Genomic DNA, 27,167 nt, shown 5'->3' on the forward strand with positions numbered 1-27,167 from the left:
ATTTTGAAAAGTGCCGTACGGCTAGACAATACGTACAGTGCGTGCTGGCTAGTCGTTCGTGGACTCACGTACGGCTAGAACTTTTGGCTAGCCGTACGTTTCTTTATTTATTATTTTTTTTTTTTTTTTTGATATCGTTACGTATTTTGAACCATAAAAAAATCTCCTCTACACCTCCTGTGAAAATTAAATCGTCTGGTCAATACTTTATTATATTAATATTTCCTTACGATTCAACTAGATGTATCATGAATCTAAAGATGTGGGGAAATGACATCACGCGCACCTGTTTTTATACGGCCAATACACAAACATGGCCGCGCTTACTGATTTGTAGAAATCGGTGATTTAGCGATTTAAATTTTGTTATCATTCGTTTAATATTATTATTTGGCGGCAGAAAATTTGCAGACTTATTATTTATAGTATTCTTTTTCTGAAATCAAGTTTTTATTCTAACCTTGTCTTTCCCTTTAATATAAACATAATGAAAACCAATGACCCCCGGGGCGGGCCGATTTTAACCCCAGGGCTATAATTTGAACAATCTTGGTAGAGGTTTACCAGACAATGCCTTATGCAAAATATCTAAGCTCTAGGTTTTTTGGGTCTTTACAAGAAGGTATTTTAAGTTTTTACTATATGTACATATAGTGAAAGTCACTTTCAATGACCTACGTTTAAGCCTGGTACTAAGTTACAAGCTACACAATAGTTATGAAATTACTTCATACCATGAGGAAGCGTTCATTAGTGTTGCAGCAGTCTGTCTTTTTGATGCTCCACGCTCCAACTCTCGTAAACTTCATCCTTGCTCTTTATCACTCTCTCTTCTAGACCATGAATAATGACTGATCCCTGATATAAAGGAAAAATCAATTTTCTCAAGCAATTAAGAACTATTTATTACTAAATTATTATTAAACGAGAGCGATCAGAAATCACATGTGTCGCCTCATGATGGCCAATTTCATGTTGGGACAAATTTTGTGACAGACAGACGGACAGTGCACAACTAGACTTGGTACTGATCATTCCTGTAAAGTTTGGATAAAATTGCACCAGTAGTTTATGAGGAGTAGTCCGGACAAGCTTTTGTGTATCTGGCAACACACAGAAAAAAACACCTTTTTGTCAAAGGGCCATAACTCGGCCAAAAATCATTCAACCGGAAAACCTGTGCAATATGCGCAAGGACTTGAGCTACAGATCAATCCTGTAAAGTTTCATTGAAATTGCATTAGTGGTATAAGAGAAGTAGTCCGGACAAACTTTAAAATTAAAAATTATTAAAGGGCCATAACTCTGACAAAAATCACTGAACCGGAAAATGCTGACAATATGCACAACTAGACTTGGTACTGATCATTCCTGTAAAGTTTGGATGAAATTGCAACAGTAGTTTATGAGCAGAAGTCCGGACAAGTTTTGTGACGGACGGACAGACGGACGGACAGACAGACAGACGGACGGAGGGTTAACCTAAAGTCCCCTCCGGTTATACCGGTAGGGGACTTATAATAAGCTTATTATCAATATACAATGTACACAAATATAAGAATATTTACACTTTCATAACAAAATTTAAAGGAATAACTTGTTGAGTTACAGATCATTCATGTAATATGCAAATTCAAGTAACTACAGAACAAATTAGATGCTACATCAAATAGAAATAAATTTTTGAAAAAGAATTCTTTCAATTTCAAAGTTCTCAAACAAAGTGCATATCATCAATTAATTTGAATTTTGCTCCATATATTATTATAACTGAATACGCTGGCACCACATTTTAATGTTAAAGTTGGGGTCCAAATACAAATGGAGTCTAATATACATGTATAAATAAAGCTAATCACAAGATTGGATTGTTGACAGGTAGAAATTCATTGTATTACCCCAACAATGTTTCTGTTCATATACAATTGTAAATGTTTTGTTACACGATTTCAATCATTAACATCATTAATTTTGAAATAATAAATTTATTTCTTATTCTGATTCATGTAAATAACTGAAACAAAATTTGCAAATATTATTTTGTTATAATGTACTGAAAATGATATAAGAATATATAAAAGATTTATAACTGTTTATTCTTTTACTTCATAGAGATAATTATGTAAATTATTGCATTGTATACCCATTGATAAGAAATATTTTTCTGAACCATTCCTGTGCATGCCTAATACAATAACAAGCATTGTTTCAGATATTACATGAATTGAACAAATCTGTAGTAAGTATTCCAAAAACAGGATTTTATAAATGTGGAAGTCAAATACTCTGGTTAATGTTATAACCATCTGACAGTGTACTTCTTATGTGAATACATTACAAAACTTCATACCTTTATTTTTGACTGACTGTCTTGTGGTTTGTGATGTTGGCTCAGGTGCTGCTACAGGCTGTCTGGCACTACACAATGTTCTTGTTGAAGCTGCTTTCTCTGAAATTGGGGCTTTCTCCTATTATATATGTAACAACTAAACAAGTTACAAAAATAACATAATTTCTTGAAAGTGGAGCAATATTGAAGAGTTCAAAACAAAAATAAACAGGTTGCTCCAATTAAATTTTGATTTAGCATACATGTATTTCCAATATCAACATCTAACTAAATGTCAATCAAAACATATGTAAATGGCCAAACTAATTGAAACTTGAAATGAGGTCATAGAAACCCCCATGTAACATTTTTTACTGTCTTTGGCCAGACAGACAAGTGCTAATCTACAACCCCCAGTTTGTGGTGGCATAAAGATGTCTACCAAGAGTAATGTAGATCTTTTTAATTCAATTAGCCCAATGTGATATTACAATATATACTAGCTGTTTAGATGTTAATAATGTAAAAACAAGATTACCAAGCTCCCTTGCTACAAAAGGTCACTATTTCAACAATGAAGTCACATTGGGTTTGTCATTTATTTTTACCAAAGTATCATAATTTTCAAAATATTTGTTGATGTGTGCTACTTTAATGCTTCATGACAAATATTTAAGCTCAAGGGAATACAGTTTCAAGAAGAAATATTAATGTGTTTTTCTATACATGTCTATATTATATATAAAGTAAGTCAAGTAACCCCCAGGTGGGAATCATGATTTGTGGAGAACCAAAACGGTTAGGCTACATGTCATATATCTAAGCTCTATGAATTGTACATATTTTCTGACAAGATTCCTATAAAGTTTGGTCAAAATCGACCATGTAGTTTAGGAGATGTTATTTAAGACAGACATACAGACATCAACTCTCTGAGCACTTTGTCCTAAGGTGAGCTAAAAATCCACATTTCGCTGCTTTGTTTAGTACAGGCACCGATGCATAACCAAGAATTTTAGCATGCTCAAATAAGTGAAAGTTTGGTTGATGATGGAAAATATCCCCCCAAGTAACACATGTATGTACACATTACAACTCACCACTTTCTTTGCACAAGTTACTGCTGCCGTATGACTGACTGGTTTTGTGTTCACTGGAGCAGGTTTGATTTTCACAGGGTGTACCTAAGTAAAAGACAAATATCAATAATGATTAATTTTCTTTTTCACACAATGATTACCATTGGTTGATTTGCAGTATTTGTATTTACCTAACCAGTATCAAAATTTAACAATTGATATTTCTTAAAACAAGCTGAATAGCAAAATGGGCAACTGGTTACTGGTATTTAAAGAGGGATATGCTGGCATCAATATTTATTTTCATCATTCACAATAATTGATAAAGAAATTTCTGGTCATGTGACATGCCAGCTGACAATGATTATTCTGGAATGAATGAAAATGTAAGCATACAAAGGTAAGCATACAAATTGTTACAAAGAAACATCATGTAAACAACTGATTGGAATCTAAACTTGCTTTGTCAATATATACATCACTTCATATATAAAATATGTAAGGTTTTGCATGACTTGGTATGCTGAATATGAGATGTTAAGTCACTCACAGTCACTATTTTCAGTTACAGTATCAGGGCTCTACAAATTTTTTTGGAATAGAGTTGTCCAGGACAACTGACCTAGCAAAATAGAGTTGTCCCAAAATTGACCACAAGTGTCCAAGTCTCGGTAAATGTTTAGTATGCGTAGTATCAATATCCAAGAAGAAGTAAAAACAATTAATTTTTTAATATTTTTAAGTTACATTAAGTATTTCATTTAGTATAAAATAGAACATTTTGTTTCAACTGAAATAGTTTTGATTGTTCAGCTCTCTTCCCAGGTACCTTTTAGCACTGTTCAAGTTCAATAGCCTGTGTATGCTTATATGTTTGTTTCAGGTTGTTTTTTTTCCCTGGATTTTTATCCTTGATCTTAAAAATTTAAGTAAAATTATTCTAACATGAATCTAGTTAACCATAGCCTCTCTCAGTTTCCACATTTCACATTGGACATGGTAAATAAGAACAAGAGCCATGTCAACATGGCCATCCCCCGCCGAATGTGTTTGCTCATTGGAAGAATGTATATGTAGTAGAGCAGAATAATTCCATTTTAAGAGGTCTTTTGGTAATGAAAACTGATGGCTATAGTGATTACAGATTTGAAACCTATGTGAATACTCATGGCTGAAAATAACAAAGGGCAATTACTGAAAAATAATGCAGGGTAGGTTATCATTCTTGTGTGCTGCATCCCTCCTCAGTAAAATCTATCCACCTATGAAGTTTCAAGTTGATACCTCAAATACTTTTTGAGAAAAAAATTGAATTGAAAAATTAAGTATGAAAACTAACAAAGGGCAATAACTCAAACATTATGAAAGGTAGAGTTATCACTCTTGTGCAGTGCACACCTCTTTAGTGAGATCTATGCACCTATGAAGTTTCATTTTGATATCTCAAAGGCTTTTTGAGTTATGCTCTGGACAAAAAATAATTTTGAAAAATAACAAAGGGCAATTACTCAAAAATAATGCAGGGTAGAGTTATCATTCTTAAGCATTGCACTCCTCCTCAATGAGATCCATCCACCTTTGAAGTTTCAAGTTGATACCTCAAATACTTTTTGAGATAAGCTCTGCAAAGGGCAATAATTCAAAAATTGTATAGGGAAGAGTTATCATTCTTGCGCACAACATTCCTCCTCAATAAGATCTATCCACCTATGACATTTCATGTTGATTAGGGCTGGATCAATATACCGGTAAATCGGTATTTATCGATTTTCCGTTTTTCAATACGGTACGGTTATCGGGTTTTAGCTATACCGATACAAAGGGAGACAACCTAATAACACTTATAAACATGATGGCTTTACATTAAAACTATCGTCTTTAAAATGTCCGCACAAAAGTCAAAAGTGTGGAATTTTCTCTAAAGTAAATGTTAAGAAGGCCCTCATCAATATTTGAAAGGCTGCATTGATTAGTTCAACGAATATGTCAAAACACAAAATGACGGATAAATCCGTGTCAAAATTTATCCGGCCATTCAATCTCCTATTTCTAACACTGGTAAAAACTACTTTCAGGTCGGCAGTAGTTTGTATTAGACCAAACATTTACTTGTAATTTTTTAAACAAATATTGTGAACACATAAATCCAACAAATTTATTGATTTTCCAAGATGTAGTTTGCTAACTAAATAAATGTGACTGCGCGAAGATGTAGTTAAACACCGTTTCCCAGTACGTTACGGATTACGACACCACAACATCATGACATGATATTTATATTGTAATTTTACCGTTTAAGATAGAAAAAACATGATTTGTTAGAAAATTTTCAATGTTCCAATACTTTCTCAGCGTATATATTTCAAATTCTACAAAAATTTTGATTTTATTATAAAGATCTTATAATTTAGAACAGTTGACTTGTAGACAGTACTAGACTCCTGTCATAATAAATAGTGATGTTTTAATTATTTTCTGCGTTAACTTTTCCTAGTATTTACATAATTATATTTTTGCATTGAATTATTTCTCTACAAAGCTTTTTAATTTTTTTTTCAAAATAATTGTTTTATCTAAAAAAGGGACCATCATGTCATTTTCAAAATATTACCTCAAATGTACTAATTAAGGTACCTATGCACCTGCTCTGTATTATATATCATTATTAACAAAGTCAAAATCTAAAACAGATATAAGAAAGATTCAATAATATTTCACCAGGGCATCTATGAAATGTAAATAGTACTTTTAATAAGTACATCCTAACAATGAAGCATCATTGTACTGTATCGTCAATACGTATTGTGTATCGTTGGTCTGTATCGCAATGCGTATCGTATCGGAAATTTCTGATCAATACCCAGCCCTAATGTTGATATCTCAAACACTTTTTGAGTTATGCTCAACTCAGTTGAAAAATTAGGTATGAAAAATAACAAAGGGCAATAACTCAAAAATTATGAAAGGTAGAGTTATCATTCTTGTGCAGTGCATACCTCCTGAGTGAGATCTATGCACCTATGAAGTTTCATGTTAATATCTCATAGGCTTTTGGAGTTATGCTCTGGACAAAAATCAATTTTGAAAAATAACAAAGGGCAATAACTCAAAAATCATGCAAGGTAGAGTTATCATTCTTGTGCACTGCACTCCTCCTCAATGAGGTCTATCCACCTATGAAGTTTCAAGTTGATTACTCAAATACTTTTAGAGATATGCTCCGGACAAAAATGTTGGAAGGAAGGACGGACGGACGGAAGGTCGGACAGACGGAGACTATTTCTATATCCTCCGCCGAAAATTTTCGGCGGGGGATAAAAAGACAGTCATTATTACCCAGTAGGGAAATATAAAATATGATAGTGAATTAGAGTTTTGACTATTCAAATACTTACAAATCTCATCATTATTTATCTTAACATTGTCAAAAGTCCTTAAATTTGATTCATAAGTAACAAAAGATTTTTAATATTTCTACTTGCTGCAGAGCTTTAAACTGATTAAAACTGGCTCACAATTTATATTAAAAAAATCGGCATCGCGAAAATATGTGACAAATGAAAAATTTTCTGTTTTCCTCATAAATTATACTATTTTGACTATTGTATGTTCGAATGCGTTCATATTTAAATAGATCCTTTTTGGATATTTTAATATTGTTTTCCACTTAGGAATTCATCAAAAAGCCTAAAACAAAAAATTCCAAATTTTCAATTCACGGCACAAATTACTGTCTGCTTATGTCAATATATCAACTTCAAAGACTAAGTCTGTGACTTAATAGTGTTTTGGACATGTCCTTTATAATGTTGGACTTTGTCTTTAAGATTTTTATCAAATATTTAGTGTCTTATCTATTTTTATTGCCTGTGGCAATGTAAAATTAATCAGCGTAGCAACTGCTGAGATTGATTGCCTCAGGTGAAGATTACCGGCGCACCATGCTGTGAAGGGTCATATTAATAAACATAATTTTACTGTTGTCCAAGATTAGCATCTGTCAAAATTTGACTTGTCCGGGACTAACTTTCTGCTTATTGTCAGTTGTCCCAAGTGGTTTTAGAGTTGTCCCGGAAGTCAGACTATAGGATTTGTAGAGCCTTGAGTATATTGTTTCATGAAGTAACCTGACAACTTACCTTTGTGACTGTTCTGTACAGGTCCCTGTCACAATGGTCAACAAATCTGCTTACATGAAAGACAGGTTTTGTTGTTTTTTTAGCTTCCTTCATGATTTAAGCACTGTAAAAATTATATATTAAAATCATACATGTTATCAAAATTACTAACAGATTCTAATTCTATGTTTTGTTTCACAGTTTGACTTTGATTCTATTTTGATTTTATTCACATTATTAAAAATTATAATGGATCTGATCATCTTTCACTTGTACTGTGTATTTATTCATAAAATCAGTAACTTTACTAAATCAATTAATTCAAAGGCCAAAACAATAAAATTAGCAATATATTTAATTACGATGGTCGGCTATCAGTTTTTACGATGGTCGGCTATCACTTTAGAAACTACACATGAACTAGATCTTATCAGGTCTAGGATTTCATAATATTTATGGACTGTCCGTAAATTTATAGACAGTCTCGAAATTTAAAGATTTTTCAATCCATAAATTTACAGATATTCAATGTGAAGTTTGCTGTTTTTAGTTTTACAATAAAATCCGCAGCTTAAGACAAGTTGTTTTATTGCTTGTTTATATTTACAGTAGGGTGAACGTGTCAGTTTACACGCAAAACGCACGTTACACGCTATACGAACGCACGATACACGCTATACGAACGCACGTTATACGCACGCAAAACGAAACGAAATACGCAGACGCACGCAAAACGATATACGCTAAACGAAAACAGATTAAAAACACAGGATTCTACCACGGATAACATTTAAAGGAAAAGCTTCCAGAATCAAGAATGATTAAATTGCTGGCACAATACGTAGATTTAAGTTGATGTCCTGTATGTTTCATTGGGACACCGCAATATTTACTGTGTTGTCGCCAGTAAAAGCTTCTCAAAACGAAAGTGAAAGTAGAAATAAACAATACTGAAATCCGGTGAAATTCACTAAAAAAGGTAAAATTTCTAGGGCATTACAATATATGAGTATATATAAATATTAAGAATGCAATTTTATTTTAAGTCTGAAACTGTAATCGAGAGGAAAAAAATGAGGAAAATAAGGAAACTGGTTGTGATGTTAAGTTATTGGATTTACAAAGACAGCACAACAGAAAATATTTTTCATATCACTTAAAATTGAAATTTATTGACATGCGCTTAATATGTATTAATATGCTTTATCACACACCGGTGCCGATTTTGCCACTCAGTAAATATGGTATTACACATCCGTGCATATAATTTGAAGTGACATCATTTGCGTTATACAAACATTGTGTAAAGATGCGTTAAATGTTAGCGTTATACGTCTATAGGCGCGTAAATGAAAAACTACTCTTATTTCTCTTTAAACGGTCTTTATTTTGTGTATGTGATACAGTAGGGTGAATGTTCCAGTTTACACGCAAAACGCACGTTCCAGGGTTCGAATTTAAGCTGGCATACTGGCAAAATGCCAGTTAAAATCTAATAATGCCAGTAAAAATTACTCTAGCTGGCATTTATTTGCAAGTGACTGTTCATTTTGGACATATACATTATACAAAATTGTTATCTTCTGAGCTGATGATGATGCTTGGCATTTTTACTGCCCGCTGAAGAAACTGATGATGTTTAATGTGCCAGATGCAGTAAATGATGACGTTTACCTTAGAAACTTAAAAATCTATTTTTAGTTGCTATCAGTTTTTAGTTGCTCTATTTTTTTTCTGTGACTATGTTTTGATGGACTATTTATAACAACCAAACACTATTTGTTAGAACTCCATGTTGTTTTATCCAATGTAAATGCGTAGCACTACTCTGTAAAGTGATTACTTTTAAGCTGAAATATTTGTTTAAGTAGATCAGTACCTCTAGGTTTCAGTCAAGCACAAAATACGCTAAAATTAATAAAGGTCCTAAGAAATAACATTACATGAACAAGTTTATAACTGTACATTGTCATCAGTGGGTGTTCCTCTGGTATATCTAATCTGATCCCTAAACAGTTTATCATTTATAAATTAATGTGTTGAAATGTTTTTGTTTCATTACAAGAAGAAATAGATCTGTGTTTACTTGTGATAAAGATGCTTCTGACATGATTCAAGCTTATTATCATTTGTCATATCAGATGTCCAAAATACATTGTCATTGTGTATTATAGTAATGATAAGATTCGTGATCATGGAAATGCCAGTTGACTACCTCATATTGCCAGTTAAGCATTTGATCACTTGCAAAAATCTGCAAGTAGAAAATATCGCTAAATTCTAACCCTGCGTTCGTGAAAAACGCACGCATGTTACATGCTATACGAACGCACGTTACACGCACGCTTTGTGAAACGAAATATGCAGACGCACGCAAAACGAAATACGCTAAACGATATACGCACGCTAAAACGCACGCAAAATAGAAAACGTTTCTAAATGTTAATAAAATATCCTTATCATATAAATTTTTAACAACTTAGCTAGATCGTTTAGTGATTTGATTAAATGATAGCTAGCCATTCATGTAATTTAAACAGGTTTATGTTAACTAACTTATCTTATGTCCCAGGTTAGAGCTGTAATGATATCAATCCGCGAATGCACTCAACCTGGCACAATATTATTTTTTGTCGGGCAGCCGAAACAAATGATTATTGAAATTATAAGCCATCAAGAGCTCATACATGCATTAAAAATGATTTAACAGGGTCGTCTTTATGCACATTTCTGAAAAAATACTTTGCTTTATACCAGGAATCTCTTAGATAGATAATATTTACTTCGACACCGCTTCTGGCATGAACAAAATAAAACGAATGGTAGTAACTTTAGCAAATCAGCAGTCAAATTATCAAATCATTTACATACAGGCGAACAAAATTAATACATGACCTTTTTAAATAAAGGAAAACATACATTGCAGACCGGCAGCCCAACATATTTTCAAGACAAGGTATAATCTATATGTTTCAGGACTTTACACCTCCTGGACGTTTCGGCCCTGAAAGTTTCAACCTCAATTTTCTAACCACCTTTTTTTCAATTTGATAAATATATATAATAAATAACATGCATTATGGGTTATAATATATTCTAACATGACCCGCATTTACCCTATTGAACATAGAAGAACAGAAAGTGTGTGTTATTATGCAACAGATGCACAGTTTGACGTTCTATATTTAGACATGTGACGTAATCATTATACACGTGACGTAACCACTAAAAATCTGACACGCTGAAAATAAGTACGGAAACAAATCAGGCACAAATTTGCTTAACTATCAAGTACGGCAACATTTATTTGTTGATGTCGTGTTAGAATCGAAATAATATATCCAAAATTTTAATCAGTGATTTTATCGCTTGATAACATCACTATTTGTCGTTCGAATGTGCATCATTATATCACTCAGACTACACCCACGTGATATAATTCCTCGCATCCGAACTCCAAACAGTGATGTTATTGAGCGATAAAATCACTGTTTGGGATATATTATTTCTTAAATAATAAATAATATATCAGAGCTCCAGATAGTGTGCGTATAAGCGTAAAATACGCATAGAAAATCTAAAATACGCATCACTTTCAAAATTTGTGCGTCACAGTTACGCACAACAAAATGAAAGTATGCTCGTATATCAAAATTTATGCGTAAAAGAAGAGAAGTGCACATTTGATATGTAGAAAGAAAATGTTTTGAGCATAAAAATACAATATATTTCCATTTTATTGCATTAAAAAAAACTAAAAATTCTGTTGTCAACAACGCATGTTAAAAACGAAAGTAGCAGGAAATACAGAAGGGAGGTAACTCCCGTAGATCTATCAACCTGTGAAATTATTAGATAATCATCGTAGGAGTTAACACAGTATTAAGTTTGTTTAGGCATCTATTGACATACTTACAGTACGCTCACCGCGGGTTTTGCTTTTTCTGCAATACCACCGCGGACGATTTTTTTTTATCGCGGACAAACGCGGGGGTTCGTCCGCGATGAAAGCCTAATTTCCCCCGTGATCCCCGGTGTTCAGTTGTTTCCACCGCGGACAAAATTCTGACATCCGTTCTTCATTCGTCGATAAAATCAGTCACCCGTTTTCCGCGGGGGAACGCCAAGGTCAGTTGGTCAGTTGAACAATAATATCTTAAGATAAAAATAAAATGAAATATTTTAACTTGAAAATCGGTCGATGGAAGTTCTTAGAAAATAACTGACATGTGCTTGGTTGCCTTATATACATGTATGTACATGCTGTTCATAATAAAATAACAAAAAGTATAACGTCAAGTTTAACAAAATTCTGCAAAAAAAAAAATCTATAAAAAATAAAAAAGACAAACAAACAAACTACTAGAACAAAAATGAAAATAAACTTCAACAGTTGATACAAACTTCGAAACATATACATTACGCTCACACCTGTAATTAGATAAATCAAGAATATCATTTAATGTATATTTTGGTGAAATAAACGCTTTCTTTTAATGTTCCAAATAAAATATAAGACTTTATGATCAACATGCAAATAAACAGAAACAGTAAAACGCATCTGACAATTGAAAGAGACGTCCTGGAATATTGCCTGAATAAATTGTTGAGGGTTACGTTTTCAAAGTTTTTAAATAAGAAACAAAAGCTGGCATATAAATTGTTGTAGTAATTTTTTCATAAATGTCATATGCCGAATTTTTCATTATTTGACTTCAAGTTTCTCACTACCATGAAGTTGCGACAACAATGATTTATCTTGATGTCGAATACATTTTATACATTACCCAACACAATAACAAGAAGAAGAACAAGAAATACACTGCATTTGTACATGTACTTTTATTACAACAAAAAAGAAAACAAACAAATTTTACATATAGTTATATGTACAGTACATGTTACAGTACGTACGTATACTGATGTTTAAATATAGTAATTAATTTTTAAAATTTAAGGTTTCCACCGCGTTGACCGGTGTTTGACTGCCGCGTTCCTCCGCAATTTACCGCTGCGTTCCACGGGGGAAAAAGTTTCAGCCGCCGATTTTTGTCCGGGGTGGTGCAAATTTTCGTCCGCGGTAAACCTCATCCGCGGGGTCACGCGGGTTTTGAAAAAGTTGCGCTGAGCGTACTGTAAATGCAATTTAAACGCTATTTTTCAATGTGAGCGATAGGAAGATATAAGAACTTGTGTATAGAAATTATGCAAATTTGTAGCGATTAAATTTTATCTTTATGATTATTTCTGTTAATAACTGTAATTATTTTCTAATTAGGGCTGATGCGAGTATCCGAGTACTCGGACAATCACAAATCAAAGTAAAAAATCGAGTTTGAATATTCGTAAGCCCGCGATCTAATTTTTTTATTATATACATTCACTGTTTCTCACACTCATAAAATCAAGAAAATTACGATTTGAGTGTAAATTATATAAAGTTTACCTAAATACAACTTGCCGGTTAAAGACTATGTACCATGATGCTTAGCTAGGAAGTAATTGGTTTAAAAAAATACTCATCCAAAGAATAAAAACATAAACCTAGTTTATATTTTATATGTTTAATGTTTAGTATTTTTTTTTTTAAATAAACATGTTTTTGTAACTTAAATGTGCATGTTTCTATGGGTGTCTTGATAACAAAAGATTTGTGGTTCGATTTGTGAATCGTAAGTGCTGAATCGTGGTTCGGATCGGATCGACACTTATCCGACGATCCACACCCCTATTTCTAATAATATACGTCTGCAAACTGCAAGTTTGTTTAAAGAGTCTATTAAAATGTTAAAATTACTATTTTATAACTCACTTTCGTATTTTAGGCATACCGCCAAAACAAGCGTCTGGCAATTTCTGTAAACATCATTTAAAATGGCTCGTAACAGTAAAGCTTTAGACATTAAGAACAGTTAATAAAAATTATGTTTTTACTTCTTAATAAGATTTTCACAATCTTAAGTAAAAAATTCACAATTTGTTGAGAAACAATGCTTTTTTTACACAATTTTTATGGTACAGGAACCATTCACAATTCAGGGGTAAAAAATCACTGGACACGCTCGTATTCCTTCGAAATGCCATGAAGTAAAGTGAAGCATACCTTGATAAAACTATATATTATCTGTCGATAAGCCAAGGACGGTCAAATACAAATTTTATTACTAACATAAACTACCCAATAGTTTCCGACAGGTAAAAATTCCGGCACTTGGCCACCATATTGCCAAAATGTTTCACCACATGATTACGAGATTGACCTTTACGAACCCATGTCCTTCCAATATTTTTTTAAATTACTTTTTTTAAAGATATTGAAAAAGGTGATTTACTGACTTTTATATTCAATAAAATCATAATTTAAGTACTAAAAAATTAATGAAAATAAATAAAAACATTATCTTGAATAAAAACATCAAAATCATGTCAACAAAAAATTTCTAAATATAGTACATGACTCTATTCAAATCGGTTCCCGCAAATGACCGCATGCAAGGTCTCGCGTGGCACCTAAATGTCATGGACGACTATAGTCGGCGTAAATTGATGTTTTACAATTAAATAGGCAATTTCAATGACGGTATTAATATTTTGATACTTTAATTGGTATAGAACGATATTAAAATAATTGTTTTATCGTAAAATGAACAAGAATTGATTGGGTCAAGTGTATTTGCAAGTGAAAAATAAGAATAAATCAACTTATGTTATTCTGGTTAGGTTTTGTAACGGGGTCTTATCCAAAACTTTCATGCCGCATCTGATGAAAAACAACTACCGTAGACCTATCACTAAAGGTGATTAATACCCCCACCAGCAACTTTGACTTTTTGGAAAAAAAGTAGTCTGAAGAAAAATTTGAACACAAACTATCAACTGTGTACAAAGAAATATTGTTTGTAATCGCAACTGGGGACTCCAAATAAGCTTGCTATACACAAAGTTTGATTACAATATCTCATTCCTAACTCCAGTTATTGTCCAGAAACTATTTTTCTTTTTTTAGTAACAGAGACCTTGATCTTGACCCCAGGGGGTCCAAAAACAATACCAGCCGGGGTTCTTCATATAAGTTTACTATACACCAAGTTTGATTACAATATCTCATTCCTAACTCTAGTTATTTTCGGAAACCATTTTCTATTTTTAGTAATGGTGACCTTGACCCCAGGGGGCCCAAATGCAATACAAGCCAAGGTCTTCATATAAGCTGCTATACACAAAGTTTGATTCCTAGGGAACGATCTGAGATAAGCATCGTATACGTCACTGATAAGAGACCTGTTCTAAAAATAGCCACATAGCGATAAGTTTTGGACAAGGAAACTGGTTAATCTACATGTAGATTATACAACATAATGGTTACGAATACTTTTATTCACATTTCTCTCAATGGAAATGATGTTCCTGGAGTTAAACTTGCGTAAAGCATGATTGAGATGGTTTAAAACCATCAGGAAAATAAAGATGATATGGTGAAAAAGAAATAACTTTCGGGGCATGTCAATTTGAGAAAAATGCCAGCGCTTGTCAATTTGTTCTTGTTTCACTGTTTATCAAAATTAGAAATGGTGATATATGGTATGATTTTAAGAAATTGGGACTAAAAATGAAAGAGTATCTATCTGTCCCAGATATACCGTACACAATTGTGTTTATATAAATACGTAGATTGGAGATGTCATGAATTTATGCACAAACGTGCTACGAGTAATAGATTAATGATTAATATCTTAATTCTTTAATTATTTTAGAATAAGCAAAACTCTGCATTTTTTCCTATTTTACCTAATAAAAAATGCCAATTCTAGTATTTATTTTATCAGAAATAATGTAATTGTATACGTACATGCATGCTTGCATGTATATTTAAACTGAATTAACAATTGAGATCCGTGATTTAACGTACACTGTTTACGTATACAGTGATTTTTCTACTTATATAACAGACTCCGAAAAAAAGGCCTCTTCCCAATTGAAATTTTCTTTAAAATCATGCAGTTTTCCCAAAAATCTGAACTTAATCCAGCTCTTTTACTTCCCAAATCAGCAATTTTAGCGATAATTTTTCCCAAAATCAATAGGCTAAGGCCTCTTCCCAATTAAGTGAGAAAAATCACTGGTATAGACAATAAAATACATTTGTTTTTTATTTCATGTCTCACACAAAATATTTGTTGTTAAAATCATCGCCAATTACTGTTACAATTTTATTGACAAGGTGTAAAGATGTATATATAGAGGTCAGAGCAGATTGTGACATTATGTTTAAATTTAACTTAAAAAAGTACAGTGTGTAGTGTCCCTTTTCTTTCACACTAAATTCCGTTTCCAAGTTGTTTGCTTTCTACAATTGTATTAAATATCTTATAAAATATTGCATGTAAACAAAGTAAATGTACGCTGATTAACATCATGTATAATGTGTACTCCCTAATCCCTTGTCCGAAAGTCAGTACAGGTGATGTAGTGGTGATAAGGTAAAATCTATTTTTAGAACAGTGTTACCTTCAGATCGAAGGCTATCCAAGTTACTGTCCGGATACCATTTTTCTATTCTTAGTAATGGTGACCTTGACCTTGACCACAGGGGGTCAAAATGCAATACCAACCGGAGTTTCCACATAAGGTTGCTACATGTATATACCAAGTTTGATTACAATACCTCATTCCAAACTCTAGTTATCGTTCGGAAACCATGATGTGGACCTACCTACCAACAGACTGACAGACCGACAAGCTGACTCCTATATTCCCCCCTCCTTAACTTCGTTTGTGGGGGTATAAAAATGTTTAATAGAGGCTTATAAAATTTAAGAAGCCAGAACTTGTTCCATAGGGGACCATCCTAATTCAGAATGCATCAACGCTAACAGAACTATGGAAAAAGGTCCAAATAATGTAATTTTTTTAGTGGAGTTGATTGTTATTGAATTTTACAACCGTTTTTTTTGGTTTATATATGATACGTGAACAAGTAACTTAAAAAGATACAATACCTCATGTGAATTTGATGTTCATTTTAAATGTTGGCCCCTTTTTTCTCAAATGACCCTCTTTTGAAAAGTTTATGGGCCCGAAGGGCCCCCTGGAAATTTGTTCTAGATTGAACACTGTAATAGAGGCTTATAAAGTTTTGGAAGCCAGAACTTGTACCATAGGGGACTATTCTATAAAGTTATGGAAGCCAGAACTAATTCAGAATGGTATGGAAAATATTTGGATTAAAATGAATTTAACCATAATTTTATATTATAACCAAATTAACAAGAGCTGTCGGTAGGACAGCATGCTCGACTATTCTTAGTGCTTGATAGTAAAAAAAATGCCTGATACAGTTACCTCCTCCTGTTTACAGGTTGGGGTCATGATGGTGAACAAGTGTGCAAAGTTTCAAAGCCATATGTCAATGGACTTTGAAAATATTTGAACTATTACAAAAACTTTAACGTAAATTCTAAGTCGAAAAAGGGGCATAATTCTGTCAAAATGCTTGATAGAGTTACCTCCTCCTGTTTACAGGTTGGGGTCATGATGTTGAACAAGTGTGCAAAGTTTCAAAGCCATATGTCAATGGACTTTGAAAATATTTGAACTATTACAAAAACTTTAACGTAAATTCTAAGTCGAAAAAAGGGGCATAATTCTGTCAAAATGCTTAATAGAGTTACCTCCTGCTGTCTACAGGTTGGGGTCATGATGTTGAACAAGTGTGCAAAGTTTCAAAGCCATATGTCTAATGGACTTTGAAAATATTTGAACTATTACAAAAACTTTAACGGAAATTCTAAGTCGAAAAAGGGGCATAATTCTGTCAAAATGCTTGATAGAGTTACCTCCTCCTGTCTACAGGTTGGGGTCATGATGGTGAACAAGTGTGCAAAGTTTCAAAGCCATATGTCAATGGACTTTGAAAATATTTGAACTATTACAAAAACTTTAACGTAAATTCTAAGTCGAAAAAGGGGCATAATTCTATCAAAATACTTGATAGAGTTACCTCCTCCTGTCTACAGGTTGGGGTCATGATGGTGAACAAGTGTGCAAAGTTTCAAAGCCATATGTCAATGGACTTTGAAAATATTTGAACTATTACAAAAACTTTAACGTAAATTCTAAGTCGAAAAAGGGGCATAATTCTGTCAAAATGCTTGATAGAGTTACCTCCTCCTGTCTACAGGTTGGGGTCATGATGTTGAACAAGTGTGCAAAGTTTCAAAGCCATATGTCAATGGACTTTGAAAATATTTGAACGACAACCTGGGATTTACCTGACTGTAAATAAAGATGAGTTCAATTCTTGTATCAAGGATGGCTTGTTACAATTTGCATTGGTAATAGTTCAAAGCCTCAACCCATATACTGCAATGTTATTAAAACCAGGTGTGGGTCTTACTTGGCTTTGCTTAGCCTGACTTGGTGGCGTGTATGCCAAAGGTGTCTGGCTAGACTCACTTCTAGCTAGCAAAAGAGCCAATTGCCCTGACAGCTTGTCCATCGTGATGAGCAATCTTTGGAAACTAGTCATTGTCAATTGAAACTAAGATTATAAATGTTTATATATTATAATATATATGGTAACAAAAACCCAGGTACTAGTAAATTTTTAGTAAATTGTTGTAAAAGTTATATAAATATAACCTTAAACTACAAATAAAATGAAATTGTTTACAACAATGCAAGCAATAAATCAACAAAAGCTTACAATATTATTTGATAAATATTATATGCACATGGCGCACTAACAAAGTTTGCACTCTTACCCTATGCTACGACCGGATGTAAACAATACGTTCGCACAGGGCATGCGCGGTGGTTAAATCCCACCCATTTTATTCGATTAAATTCTAGAACAACCACTACTTTCGGTTTCAATTTTGCTGACAAGGAACAGTTTGAATCAACGTAAGCGTTAATTTTAATTGCAATGTCGAAAAATTTGCACTACACGGCGTAATTTTCATTACATATCCGGTATTATCACCGTCATAATAGTTTTTATTCCAGTCGGTCAAAATGACGGTACACATTTACATGTAAACAAACAGATTTAACTTCTTAGACAATTTAAATAAGGAATGGACACACGGTAAACTCTGTTGCAACGTAAAGTATATTCATAAACCTGTTTGAGAAAAATTGTCTCCGTGTTCAAATAAATTTCAAAAACGGGAAAAAAAGCAGTCTTTTACCGATACCCTGCAACAGAATCTTATTATTCTGACGAATTAAATTGACTTTATAACGCTTGTATACAATTATTGATTGATCGATTTTCATTATATTTATTTTGTAATACCTATCATTCAGTATGCAATCAAACAAAACCAAGTTTTCCTACATTCAAGGAAACTGTAAGTTAGGACGAGCTTTCAAAACGAACAGGTAGCAATTTCCAACACGCTTACCGAAACTCCAACATGGCGGCTCAACGTGGCTCATTTGCATAATTTATTCATAAACGCAGGAGCATAGAACTTTGTTAGTGTGGCGTAGGGAGTTGACCCTTTATAAAACAAAGGCTTACAATATTTGAGCCGTGTCATGACAAAACCAACATAGTGCGTTTGCGACCAGCATGGATCCAGACCAGCCTGCGCATCCGCGCAGTCTGATCAGGAGCCATGCTGTTCGATATCAGTTTCTCTACTTGTAATAGGGTTTGTAAGCGAACAGCATGGATCCTGATCAGACTGTGCGGATGCGTCATGACACGGCTCATTTTACAATAAATATTATAAGCACATCGCATAGGGGGTTGACACTCGATAAAGCAAAGTGCTACAACAACAATAAAAAAGTGTACTAAGTGCAATCTGAAAATATTAATTTTGAGTCAAAATACCTAATGATTTAATTGAAATACCAAAAATAATTTTAATGTAAACACCTAAAATAGTATGTAAACCTAATCAGTGCTAATTGTTATATGCGTCCTAAAGAAGAAGAATGATGGCACGTGGTAACAATGATGATAACACGTGCAGTGGGGGTTACAGTGCTCAAAATAAAGGAGCACTGTAATGTCAAATAATTCACATAAACAAAACAAAAAATACAACTAGTTAGAAACCTAAACCTTTTTTTAACAAGAGCTGTCAGTAGGACAGCAACGCTCGACTATTCTTAGTGCTTGATTGTAAAAGAGCCTTGATAATGTAAAATGTTCAGAGTTAATAACAAAAGGACAAAATTTTTCTTTAAATCCATGTTACAGTTATAGGCCTTGGACAGAGTTCTATTATGCTCTCAAAGTATAAAATTTCAACTTGTTTCAATAGAATATGAAAATATCTGAAGTGGAATGCAAACCTAAAAGTAAATTTTTGAAAAAGGGGTATAATTCTGTCAAAATGCTTGATACAGTTACTTCCTCCTGTCTACAGGTTGGGTTTATAATGGTAAACAAGTGTGCAATGTTTCAAAGCCATATGTCAATGGACTTTGAAAATATTTGAGGTATTACAAAAACTTAAACGTAAATTCTAAGTCGAAAAAGGGGCATAATTCTGTCAAAATGCTGGATACAGTTACCTCCTCCTGTCTACAGGTTGGGGTCATGATAGTGAACATGTGTGCAAAGTTTCAAAGCCATATGTCAATGGACTTTGAAAATATTTGAGGTATTACAAAAACTTTAACATAAATTCTAAGTCAAAAAGGGGCATAATTCTGTCAATATTGTAGGCAGAGTTATCCAACTTGTCAATCTGATGTACCTTGTTACTATAAATAAGTATTGTAAGTTTCAATTGAATATCTCAAGCAATAATTGAGATAATTGACTTAACAAAAAACTTTAACCAAAATTTCTAAGTTAAAAAGGGGCATAATTCTGTCAATATTGTAGGTAGAGTTATCCAACTTGTCAATCTGATGAACCTAGTTACTATAAATAAGTATTGTAAGTTTCAATTGAATATCTCAAGCAATAATTGAGATATTTGACTTTACAAAAAACTTTAACCAACGCAGACGCCGACGCGGACGCCGACGCCGGGGCGACTACAATAGCTCTCATATTCTTCGAATAGTCGAGCTAAAAAGGGGTTTTAAATTACCAAAAAATTGTAGACTATTTATTAATACGGGAAAGTCCGGCTATAGACTACACGTGTATATTTAAAAGAAAATTTAAATTAAAAAAAAAAAAAAAAAATATATAGAATTCTATACCTATCAATGAAATTTTCAGTGTCAGTTCTAGTTAGACGCCGCCATTTACAATGTAACTCAATGATAAAAGGCGGTGTATTCCGATTACGGAACAAATCTCAACTTTTCGGATTAATAATAATCGTCGAGTGTTCCGAGTGAAAACGAAAGTGGGTACATATAATACCGAATGACACCTTTAAAACAGAAAAATGAAAGGATTTTTTACCGACTTCCCCGTTCATAGGCTTTGCCTAATTACATATTAATAATAGGGTGTTCAGTCACGTGATTTAACCCGAGAGAAATCGATAACGTTTACATAGCGCTGTGACGTGGCGCGCTATCTTTAGTAATATTTTGGGATACCATGCGCGGTTAAATTGAATTCCGCAGGAAACTCCCTGACGTATTACTTTCATTGACCAATCAAATTCTTCGTAATAAAAAATGCTATGACGTAGTTTTTATCCGAGGTAGATCGGTTCAGCGGATGCTGCGTTACAGCAAATCATAACAAAAAATGTGAATTTATAAACGGAAAACTTATTAATTTATATGTGTGGAGGGACATAATTTCAAAGGTGAATATATTAACAATTAAACAGCACCATTGTTCTTTTATGTTATGTTCATTGTAATTGCGGCCAAGCGTTATTATCAGACGACCCCTATCCCGAAATTCAGCCATGAAAAAAATGGCGCCGGAAGTTGATCCGAATTTCGTTATAGAAAAATTACTCTGTGGTATTTTCATAATACTAGTCTTAAAATTGAAAGAAATGTAAGAATTGTTAAAATCAAATTGATTGTTAAATGTTCTCCTTGCATGATGTACCGCAAAAATTTATACGAGTGTGAAAATGTGACTTTTGTAAAATAGCAACTTGCATGTTTTCGGACATGTACTTAAACCGGACAATAAATGATAATGCATTTAAACTGGCATGTCCGAAGGTATTTAAATTGTTTTCAATTGTTATATTACTGTGTAGCAAATAATATTAATATTATAAATCCTCCTGGTTATATATTTTTTTTACATTTTTAGAGCAAATAAAGAAAAGGGTGTCTAATCTCTGACAATATGCTTATTTATTATGTATTTCTTATGTTATTTATTGACATGTATGAAAAAGTACAGCACATTTGGTATTCAAATATCACTATTTTTGAATCTTCTACCACACCCCATACCCTTTCCCTGTATGAATTGTATCAGGTCTTTCAATCTGACTATTTAATGCTATGCCCAAAACATCTCAAAATAATGCGTGTACCAGTGCTGTTACTTTAGTTTCGTTTTCATTTCGTGCGTTTCTTTCTTGTTATCGAAATTTTTCGTTCATTTTTCTCAAGATGTCGGATGGGAATATAATGCAGCGGTATGTATCATTGTTTTATTACTTTATTATAAACTTAAGTTAACAAGTATACTGTGATTGTATTACCATAAAAGGCAATAAGTTGTGTTCAGGCTTGTTCTGCGGCATTTTTCATGGAGCACTGTGAATTTTATGTGTGTTTCTGTTTAATGCTTAGGTTATGCCTGAAAATTCATCAATTGTCTTTCAATCATGGTAATCATTGTAATTTACTAACCGATGACTTTCAGAAGTATTAATAATCTTAACTGTCAATAAATACTGCTCAAGTTAATATTTATTTATATTAAATTTCAAAAGTATTAATGAAATAATATTGTAGAATATGAATTTATATTAGATTTTTAGTAAATTTTGTGCACTACACCACATAACCTTTTACACATGATAAAAAAATTTTTAGTTGACATTTAAGCAGCTTGATGGTAAACTTTTGAGCCGACTGCGTAAAGCAATGTATGCATGCACATTGCGCTAGAAGACCACCAGGTTTTTATCTGGTATCTGAGTCTCTGCACTCTAGTATCGCCTCGGCCAAATGTAATTTTGTAAACCTTAAGCTGTTTCAGTGTTCAGCAAAAAATCACCAGCAAGTTATATCGACATCACTATACATATATTTATAAATAACATAATGATAAAAAGTTAAGATATATTTTCAGTTTCCTAATATCAAAACTGTCATTTGATAGTCTTAAACTTGATGGTGATTACAGAAAATCATAACATACTTCATTGTGGTTGTTTGCAAACTATATTTCTCATTTAAAAAGCTGCATATATAAATTGCTGTATTCCTTTTATCTGTAAAATGTGAAATGTTCAACAGTATTTGTAAATGTTCTGGTTATTTTGCAGGTCTCAACATGGAGGCAGTACCTTCATGTTCCTATTCATCGTCTGATGATCCCTTAGATATGTCGAAAGGAGCAAGCAATAACGTGATAATTTTACCTGTCGATAACGAAATGATGACGAAAGTGCTTTCACCACCAGATGACATAATAACTGTTAAAGATTTAATAAAAAAGAGAAATGAGTTGGGAAGTGACAGTGAATGTGTCAAATATCTAGCTGATAAATTAAGTTATAAAGACTGTAATTTTGAAAGTCTTAGAAGAACAATAGGGTTCAACTTGAAGAAAGTAAAGCAAATGCGAAAGAATAAGAGTAAAGATATTGAACCATTTTTGACAAGTGCATTTAAGCCACCAAAAAATGAATTATCAAAAATAGAAGATCCAGAAATAAGCATAGCTGCCAGAAAATTAAGTGATCAAACCAAATCTGTAGTTTTAGAAAACAGAGCCTTGAAGAGAAATATTGAAGAAGTAGTTAATGAGAACAATGCTCTGGAGAAAGATGTTGCCAGAATGGCGAGCAAATTGAATGAAGCTATCAGTGTTTTAAAGATAGCCAGTTTTGAATATTCAAATTTATTAGAAGGAAAAAAAGAGGCAAATTTATGTTTAGAAATAAAAAAGAGTAAAGAAAATTATGAAAAGAAATCTGAGGAAGTAAATGAGTTATCAATGAAATTACAGGAAGCCCAGAAAAAGCTTAGTAAATTTAACACCAGAAATGTTAACAAAAGATTGAAAAGGAAAGATGAAAGTATTGCTGTCCTGAAAGATCAAGTCAAAAGTGCTGAAAAGGAAAATGAAATTTTAAAAGATAAATTAGAAATTTCTGAGAGCAAAAAAGATGACAACCAAAAGGATAAGTTAAGACTTCAGAAACAAATTTCAAAATTAAAAATACAGGTTAAAGAATTGAAGGAAAAAGATAAAATTCAGCAAGAGTTACATGAACATATTACACATGAAATAAAACAAAACCTCTCAGCCAAAGAAAAAGAAATTGATCAATTAAGACATGTAATGGAGCTACTGGAATCAGAGCATATTGATACATTTTATAATGGCACTTACACAAATGAAGTAAGGGAATGTTGTATGACACTGATTACAGAATGCAATGTCAGCATGGGCAAACTACCAGATGTAATAAGAAGTGTTCTGAAATCTTTCACTGGAAAAATTCCAGAGCGTCTTCCATCCAAATCACTTTTAAGCTGGATGATGGCAGAAGCAAAAGTTGTTGCATCAAAGCATGTGGGAACCGAAATGTTAACCAACCTGGACATGGCATCTGGTCAAGGCAATGTTCTTCATCAAGATGCTACAACAAAGTTTCATTCCCACTATGAAGGGGCGCAAGTAACATTGAAATCAGGTAAATCACTTACTATAGGATTAAGGCAAACAGCAGGTGGGGATGGGAAAACATACATTAATGCCTTTGAAGATATGATTAATGATCTGTCAGAATGTCTTGGTGGGGAATTCGATGAAAACAAAGCTAAACTGATATGTTCCATAAAAAACTTTATGAGTGATCAGTGTGCTACCAATGGTGTATTCAATGATGGAGTAGAAAAAATTAGAAAAACTCTATTGCCAGCAATTGTTAAAGAGTATCACAGTATGAGTGATAAAGAAAAAGAAAAAATGAATGAAATGGGACAGTTTTCTTGTAGGCTACATTTGTTGGGTAATTTTGGTATAGAGTCGGATAAAGCATTAGGTATTTTTGAAAAAAGTGTTGTAGAAGGAAAAAACCCACATGCATATGGTGCTGAAAGCGGATCTTTCCGACTCCTTAGAACAGCAGCAAAAGCTTTTACAAAACGTGGGTCAGACAAGGCTGGTGTCCACTCATACTTTGAGACTTATTTGGCTGGAAAAGGAATAAAAAACAGAATGGTAACTTTCCATGGGCACCGTATAAATGTTGCTTTTCATGACGGGGCAGCAGTATATCATCACCGTAATGAAATTAAGGAGTTCCTGGAATGTTGGCCTGAAAAAAATGGTCTTTTAAAGTGCATTGCCTTTGATATTAATGAAATGGTGTACCTAAGTGGCTGTCGAGCTATGGGCATTTTTGATAAGCTTTGTACTGGTCCATTCTGGCGTATTCTTGAAGAAGATGATTGCATACTAGATTTGAATACTGCCTTACATCAAATGCAAATAAGCCTTAACCAGTGGTCACAGGATGGGAAGATACCATTAGCAGAGGAATGCATCTTTGATGTTAAGTATATTGAAAAAGATGATATTTACCATTCCCTATTTCAAGTAACCGATGACCCTCATCTAGATGCTCTTACAATTATGGCTCTTGAACTCTTGTCTTCGCAGCTGCTTATATTGCTTGAAAGGCAGGCTGCATCCCAACTACCAGAGGGTAAGTATTGGAACCCATCTGAGGAAATGAAACATATGGCAGCCAATGTTCCAAAAACAAATACACTGTCTGAAAGGGATATGGCTACTCTTGATAATCTGTTAAGAATAAAGCCAGCATCATCTAGCCTTTCCCTTGAAGCATTTGTTATGTGCTCTAAAAATAAGCCGTTTCAGTGGTTGGCAACACTCCCAGACAGTGAAAGACAAGATATTTTAGACAGTGCCAGAAAAATGGCTTCAAAAATAAAAGCTTCTTTTGAAAAAAGAAAAATACAGCTAAGAGAGGAACTCAAACAAAAGTTGGAAATGAAGCAAAAAAAGGTAGCTGATAAAGAAATAAAGGACAGCACAAAAAAAATAAATCTCAGTAGAGACATTGCCCAATATGGTGGACCCTGGACAAAAAATGAAATACATGAGAAAATGGCATCAATGGACAACAAACAAATAAGGAATGCCCTTTTAACTCAAATTAAATTCCACAAAAGTGTTTTAAAATCAAAAGGTGACAAAGAACTTTTCCAGGAATCTGCTAATAAAAGAAAATACACGAATGACGAGCTCGCTCGTAATCTAGGGAAAATTCTTGACTTAAATGAAGCATTGGAATATGACGAAAATGAACAAGAAGGATTATTATACAAAGATATTGACATATCAAGGCAAAAGGTAAATGAAAAAAAATCTGAACTCGTAAAAACAATGCTGAAAGCAAGAGACAAAAGGAAAGTTGATCAACAAAAAACTAAACTTCCTCATTACCTTCAAAAACCAGAAGATCTTGTTGGAAAAAGAGTGTCCCACAAGTGCTTAGAGAATGGAAATGAAATGTGGTTCTTGGGAGATGTGATTGGAATTAAAAAGGTCACAGAAAATACATTAAAAACAGAATATAACATTAAATATGATGATGAACCTGAAGAAACATGGTTCTTCCCACTATTATCCGACCTGAAAAACGGTGATTTAATGATTTTGTGAGGACATAATATACTGAAATAACAGTAATAACTCACCTGAAATTGATAGCAAATAATAAACACATTTTGCAATACACAAGTGAGATTAAACTTATTGTTTATAGTAGCAGATCAAACTTTGTTTAAAACATGAAAATTCTTGAAAAAATCATGAAAAAGTCATGATTTCAGATACCGACTTTGTACTTTGTCGGCCATCTTTGCGGCCATTTTTTATTATTCTGCTGTAAATGATATTATGATTATGATTATTTTCAAAAAGACAAGGCTGTGTGTTGTTTAATTCTGTTTGTGTTAAAAAAATTTCCATGATTGTTCGTTATTATTTAATGCAAATGAACCTTTTTATAGCAAATGCTGAATTTGGCGGCCATCTTGGAAGCCATTTTGTAATTATTTTGCTTTATCTGTTAAAAATATCCTATATATTTTAAGAAGTACTATATATCCATAGGCTCTGGATTGTTTTTATTCAAGTTTTCCATAATTGTTTCCAGTATATTCTACATATGCTGTAAAATCTGATAAAGGCGGCCATCTTGGCGGCCATCTTGTTTTTTTTTTCAGATTAATTTATGCGTAAAAAGATTGGTCATTTGAAAACCTTTCAGAAAATGTTCACTTATATAACATTCAAATCACTTATTTTACTTCTAAATACCTTGATTGAAGTAAAAAAGGGTATTTTTCTTTGAAAACGGTGCCATATATATATTAACAATGTAATGCCAATTACTTCTCTAGAAACAGCCTAGTTACCGGATTTCAAAATGTCATAAAATCAAAACTACTGCATTGATTTTTGTCAAATAAAAAGTTTATTGTTAGTTTAAATGTCTTCTTTCTGATTATTATCCATTTAAAGAA

General features: G+C 33.0%; 1 protein-coding gene and 1 long non-coding RNA gene across 2 annotated transcripts; one reads left to right on the forward strand and one right to left on the reverse strand.

The window, feature by feature from the left end:
• Positions 1-534: 534 nt before the first annotated feature.
• LOC132741696 (uncharacterized) lies at positions 535-17,754 on the reverse strand. Its single transcript, XR_009627316.1, has 4 exons — positions 7,548-17,754; positions 3,430-3,513; positions 2,351-2,468; positions 535-858 (listed from the first exon to the last, which is right to left on the reverse strand). It is a non-coding gene; the product is annotated as an uncharacterized LOC132741696 (long non-coding RNA).
• Positions 17,755-22,813: 5,059 nt separating this feature from the next.
• LOC132741695 (uncharacterized) lies at positions 22,814-26,803 on the forward strand. The gene has a single exon (XM_060729924.1). It carries the CDS (start codon positions 22,885-22,887, stop codon positions 26,299-26,301), a length of 3,417 nt encoding a protein of 1,138 aa, XP_060585907.1. The 5' UTR covers positions 22,814-22,884; the 3' UTR covers positions 26,302-26,803.
• The last annotated feature ends 364 nt before the right edge of the window (positions 26,804-27,167 follow it).

This window comes from Ruditapes philippinarum, unplaced genomic scaffold (assembly GCF_026571515.1).
Source record: "Ruditapes philippinarum isolate M1 unplaced genomic scaffold, ASM2657151v2 ctg14629_1_1_1_1, whole genome shotgun sequence".
Lineage (NCBI taxonomy): Eukaryota > Metazoa > Mollusca > Bivalvia > Venerida > Veneridae > Ruditapes > Ruditapes philippinarum.